General features: G+C 45.2%; 1 protein-coding gene across 2 annotated transcripts; it reads right to left on the bottom strand.

Moving 5' to 3' along the window:
• Nucleotides 1-1,231: 1,231 nt before the first annotated feature.
• LOC133899638 (E3 ubiquitin-protein ligase RGLG4-like) lies at nt 1,232-4,813 on the bottom strand. Of its 2 annotated transcripts, XM_062340666.1 has the most exons (12): nt 4,586-4,813; nt 4,300-4,502; nt 4,010-4,094; nt 3,753-3,893; nt 3,497-3,610; nt 3,279-3,376; nt 3,096-3,175; nt 2,673-2,778; nt 2,421-2,548; nt 2,165-2,303; nt 1,988-2,044; nt 1,232-1,631 (listed from the first exon to the last, which is right to left on the bottom strand). In XM_062340666.1, exons 2-12 carry the CDS (start codon nt 4,489-4,491, stop codon nt 1,545-1,547), a joined length of 1,227 nt encoding a protein of 408 aa, XP_062196650.1. In that variant the 5' UTR covers nt 4,492-4,502; nt 4,586-4,813; the 3' UTR covers nt 1,232-1,544. The 2 variants fall into 2 exon arrangements, with proteins under 2 accessions (XP_062196650.1, XP_062196649.1); XM_062340665.1 differs by having other exon boundaries at nt 4,300-4,813.
• Nucleotides 4,814-5,931: the final 1,118 nt, after the last annotated feature.

Genomic DNA, 5,931 nt, shown 5'->3' with positions numbered 1-5,931 from the left:
CTTCCCAGGCGCCCAACCTTTCTTGCATAACTAAATTGAAAAACCGGTCTGTGGTGCAAGAGGTTAGCAACATGCAGTGGATCTCTAACTTAAAACGTGTTCATATAGTACAACAGCTGCATGAGTTTGTTAAAGTGCGGACTCTCCTTCAGGGAGTTGTCTTATAGCCACGACAATAGGACTCGGTCGTCTGGAGATGGTCTCTCTACGGAACCTACACGGCTAAGTTTGTGTATGAGATGTAGTTCTTTGGCGCATATCTTCCCTTCCGGCGCACACACTTCTGGAAGGCGAACGCAGAACCCAAAGTGCACTTTTTCGCATGGACAACCATGCATGGAAAATTGCTTATGGTTGACAACTTGGACTCTAAGGCATGGACAATGGAATCATTTGTGCTCTGTGTCTCCAGCAGCTGTAAACGACTGCTCACCTTCTCCTTCACTGCTCCTATGCTAAGCAGGTTACCTCCCAGGTATTGCTCTGGTTCAGCTTTGCAGGACTTATGGTGGTGGTCGAGTTGGAGGACTCTCTCACGAGATGGCTGCATAAGGTCGTGGCGCCAGGACCAATCAAGGAGCGGAGCGCAAATATTGGGGCAATGCTATATGCCTAGTGGAACATATGGAAACAACGAAATCGACATGTGTTTAAAGGTTGCGAAGAAGACTATATGAGGGTGGCGTTCAGAGCCAAGGAAGATATCAACAGTTGGCGCATAGCATTGATGAGTGAAGCACGGAACGCCTAACGGTTTACGGCAGGCAAAACTTCACGTCATCGGTTCCGTCTTTTCATTTCCTTTCATAAGCCCCCTCTGTAATTTCTGCTACTAGGTAGCTTCGTGCTGCCAACTTGGACTTTTTTTTGTTCTCGTTCCTTCCTGAAATGAAAAGGCAGAGCACCTGCCATTTTGCTTCAAAAAAAAAAAAATCAGCAGCCACCGCCTCCAGCTCATACATCGTCGACGGCATGGGGACCTCCCATGCCTCCATCGCTGCCATGCAGTCGACTAACTGACTACGGTCCTATTTATTTTTTATTTTGATTATAGATTTTAGCCTCGAAAACAAAAGTAAAAACTGACAGTCACAATCTGAAAGCTGGTTCTCATAATCCATAATCCATGTTGTACTACGAAATCCCACATTCCACAATCTGATAGGAATGATCTTATCCACAGAATCCAAATTATGTCAATCAATAGCAAAAACAAACAGGGTCTAAGGTGTCACAATACAAGCAACTTTTTCTCGTGTATCTTCTGTATTTTTGCTTGCAGCAATACAATTGATTACACACCCAAGGGAGCCTTATGAACCTTGCTAGTACTTATTACAAAGTAACATGACAATAATCAAGCAATTAGAACCACTCAAACTGAGAGCTTGCTTACAATTGAGATATTAATTCGTCCAAATTCGAGGTGAAGAGAACTTGAACTGGGCTGGTTGAGATCTACACCCACACCTCTCACCGACTGACCTCACCTTAGTTCTTACACATTTGACATTATGTACATGGTAAAGATAGGTTTTGGCTTTTCATCCCGAGTATAGCCTCAGCCTCGACCTTATCGATTGTCGACATATCGGGCATTTTGTGAGGTTCTCCCCACATTCCCTGCAGCACTGTTGTTTGCACACAATTCAAAATATAGAACATAAATAAACATATTTTGGATTTCCATAGGTTGTACTTCCTCCGTTCAGAAATAGTAGGTATATATTTTTTTTAAAAAAAAATCAAACTTGGTGTATTTTGACTAATATTTAATCAAATTATAAGAATATCTAGTGTATAAAATTATATAACTAGGTTCACAATTTAAAATGATTATATATAAGTTTTGTTGCTATAAATAATATATTTTGTGAGAAAACCTTAATCAAAATTCAACTTCAAAGATCAAATTCAAAATAAATATGTCTACTATTTCTAAACGATAGAGTATTATGTACTCTAGAAACTCTTTATTACTGCTCACCATATGGCCACAGCCAAATGCTAGATCCTTGGTATTGGTGAGGCAGATTGGGCACACCTATATTGACATATAAGCATTTGCTGTGAGAGTGAGCCAATGTGTGATCACAAATTGAGAATCCACAACAGAATATTTTTTGACAGTCTAGTATGGTTCTTCTTTCCTTCCTAATCTTACCTGATCATCTCTTGGCGCTGCAGGCTGCGCCGCTGCCTCGTTAACGTTGCTGGCTCTCCTCCTCAACGACGGTTGCCTCTGCTGCGGCGGCAGCGGCGGCGGCGCGGGCGCAACTCTCTTGGCCGTCCCCGTCGACCGACTGCGTTCATGTTCAGACACCAGCAAGAAATTCTATGCTCAGAAAGCTTCGGACTTGGCAGAACAACAAGAACAATCACAAGCAGCCTTAGCAAAGAGCAGTCACGCTCTACATTACCCAAGGATGCCGAGCTCCACGGTGGCCTTGTACTGGATGGGGACCTCCATGAGCGCCGCGAGCGCGAACGCCGACTCCTTCTGCTGCGCCATCGTGTCCCTCGCCATGATCGACGTGAAGTTCACGAACTGCAGCGAGGATCACGTCACACAGACGAACAGTTTGTGCTTGACATCGTAAATGAAATCGGTGGCTCGTCTTCGGAGTTTAGGCCGTGGATGGAGCAATCGGAGCTGATTGTTCGATCTTCACCTGGAAGTTGTCGAAGTCGCGCGCCGGGAGCTTGTCGTCGAACTTCTGCATGTCCTCCCAGGGGCCGTCCCCGACCCCAACCAGCACGATGGACAATGGGTAGGAGCTGAGATTAAGCAAGTAAAAAACTCTTCCGTCAGATCAGAAGCCTGACACATTATGGTTGTGGCTATCAGTGATTTCAGTTTCGTTTTACAATTTTTTTCATTCACCGACAAAAAGATCAAAATTCTCAAAATTTCATCAAAATTCGCAAAATTTCATCAAAATTTTGATCATTTTCATCCTCTACTCTGTAAGTCCGATATATCAATGAAAGAAAATTCTAAATTAAATATTTCTTTCATCTCCGAAATTCGTGAAATTTCACCAAAAATTCTGCGAAATTTTAATTCCCGGTGGCTATGGTGTCTCTTGTACTACCTTGCCATGACAATGGAGTCCACTGTTCTCCTCTCCTGTGGGCTCAGATCACCGTCACTTGTTTCAACACTTCTAGTCACCTGAATTGCAACATTTTTTCCACAGTAGTGAATTGGTCAGGAATGGAAACAAAAAGATCACGAGCTTGGTCGGCGCATGTATTCTATCTCTTGTAAGCACGACCTGGCCATCTGCAACTATGACAAGAACATGGTACTGCCCTCCACTCCTGTCCACGATGTCGACGGCCGCCTCCACGATCGGCGCAAACGACGTCGGCCCTGCCATGGAAGACAATTACATGTACTGTGAGCAGTCTTCGGCATGGATCAATATATTATGAGAGAGGTCATTAGTACACACAACAATGCAGCAAGGTTTCCAGAGGTTTTGATCCTCACCAGATAGCCTGAGATGCGGCACGATCTTCCTGTAGCAAGCCAGGACCTCCTCGAAGCCATGGCACGGCGAGTTGTCGGGGTGGAAGCTGAAGACATTGCAGTCATGGGTGGTTGCTGCAAGAAGGATGGACAGCATACGTCCAAGACGACTCAGAAATGTCAGTCGTTCCCCCTGATGATCGAGCTCATGTTCTTCCTGAAATCAAATGGCAGAAGGAATAATGGACCTCGTCGTCAGCAATCTTATCCAACTCACCGTCGCCGAAGCCGAAGCAGGGGATGAGATTGTCCTCGTCGAACGGAGCCAGGGTCTTGCCGATGATGCTGATGGCCTGCTCGTAGGGGTTCGGCGTGTCGCCGAGCCTGTGCAGGCTCTGCCCGCCGAACGAGCGCTTTCCTGAGCATACGAAATTAACGAGCCGACGATCATCGCGCATTCAGTCCGATCAACGCAACGCACGAAGAAGAACATTAACATCTTGTAAGATCGATGTTCTTCAGATGAAACTTTACCTGTCCATTCGTTGCTCTTGGTGAAGTCTATGCCGAGTATGAGGTTCGACGACTCGAGGCCCTGCTCGCGCAGCGCCGCCGACACCTGAGCAACAAAATTTGCACCGGTGAGCACGCCGCAGAAACACGGGACAGTGATCCGCCTTCCTGCACCCGTGGTATTTTTTTTTTTTGGTTCTTTTTTCGACGAGGGGTTTTCCACGTCGAAATCGGTGCCTCGTGTCCAACTTTCTAACGGGAATCAATCCTGCAGAACAGCATAGGAACAAGCTAGCTAGCGCGATCGGCACCTGCTCGAGCGAGGTGTAGGTGTCAGGTATGTAGGAGTACTTCTTGGCCAGCACCGCCCTCCGGTGCCCGCCGCCAGCGTCGTGCGCCAACGGCTGCCGGCCCATGCCCTGGTGCCTGGTGGCCGGCGCCGGCCTCCCCACCGCCCGCCGGTGGCCGCCGCCGAACAGCGCCCCGAACACGCCGCCCATCATCCAAGAAAGCCCTGTAACATGCGAGGAAGGATCAGAGGAAGACGACGCCAAGAACAGCTGAACAAGAGACGGCAAGGCAGGGAGATGACGAAGCTGGAGCTCGGAAGGACGGAGAGAGATTTCGGAAGCTGCAGCGAAACTAGTCGCGCCTTTGCTTCGTTCGTTCGTTGGTGGGCAGGAGAGGGAAAAGATCTTTATTCCATGACATGCAATGTCCTTCCTGCTTTGCTTTGATTCTCAGAAAACAGCATATTTGCGCCGTGTAATCTCGGGAACCTTTCGTTGATTCATCAGAGATTTTAAATTTTGAGATCAAAAGGATTTATTAGTTCGTCAAAGGAAAGGTTATCAAAAGGATTACTGTGTGCCGCTGTTTAAAGATGAAGATTCCGAGTCTTTGTCACGATAACTCATGGCAGAGATTCTTGCCTGAAAAGAGTGCAGGCAGGCGTACTGTCGCACCGGCGACATGTTCGTTGATATGTTGTTGTTTTTGGAGACACCAAAATAACCCTTACACAAACTAATATACGTACCCACTTACACAATGTATATTTAAAATTAAAGATATGGAGCTTAAAACATTAAAAACCTCATTATATACATCTCACTATTGACGAGTATTTTATGTGCTACTTAAATTTTTTTTTACCTAAATAAGATATACAAAAATAAACATACGGTTTGATTCACTACCTTCACTAATCATCAAAACCAAGGACATATGGTTGTTTTGGGTTGATGAGCCATGTGATTACCATGCCTTGTGGCAAAAATCCAAAAGTAGATAACATACTCGACCGCATCTGCCGAAATTGATAACATGTCATCATATTTATAATTTTAGCATGCGTATTTGACATCTCATTTATCGAAAACGGGTTTTCAGCACACCATACTAAAAACAAGTCGACCCCACCATTTTCGACACACGAGGTGCCGAATACGGTACTGTAGACCGTATTTGACACCTCATGTGCCAATCGTATTCGGCACCTTATTCGGTCCGAATATGGTCCATAGTGCCGTATTCGGTACCTTGTGTGTCAAAAATGGTCGGGATTGCTTTGCAACACATTGCGTCACCTCGTTGTCACCTCTGTTGTCTCGTGTCTAAATATGTGATAGAGACGTGTTATAATTTCATATTTGAAGCTCTGTCATGTGATCACTTCGAGTTTAAAGATACAGTCAGGACAGATCTGTTGTCATCTTATGCTTAAAACTCTATCGTGTGGTCACTTCGTGTCTAAAGGCTAAGTCAAAACATAGGTATGAACATATCTCATGGTTTGAGCCTAAACACATTAATATTATCAATTGCCAACTTTCGATAAAATTGGAAATTATTTGCTAATTTAAATGTACCTTTCAAAATTCCTAATTCACCATGTAGTCCGAAAGTCTATAGGCAGCCTTAACACTTAGCCATTGTGGGGA

The sequence above is a fragment of the Phragmites australis genome, chromosome 18 (assembly GCF_958298935.1).
Source record: "Phragmites australis chromosome 18, lpPhrAust1.1, whole genome shotgun sequence".
NCBI classification, from domain to species: Eukaryota; Viridiplantae; Streptophyta; class Magnoliopsida; order Poales; family Poaceae; genus Phragmites; species Phragmites australis.
This window is presented reverse-complemented; position numbering and strand designations above follow the sequence as displayed.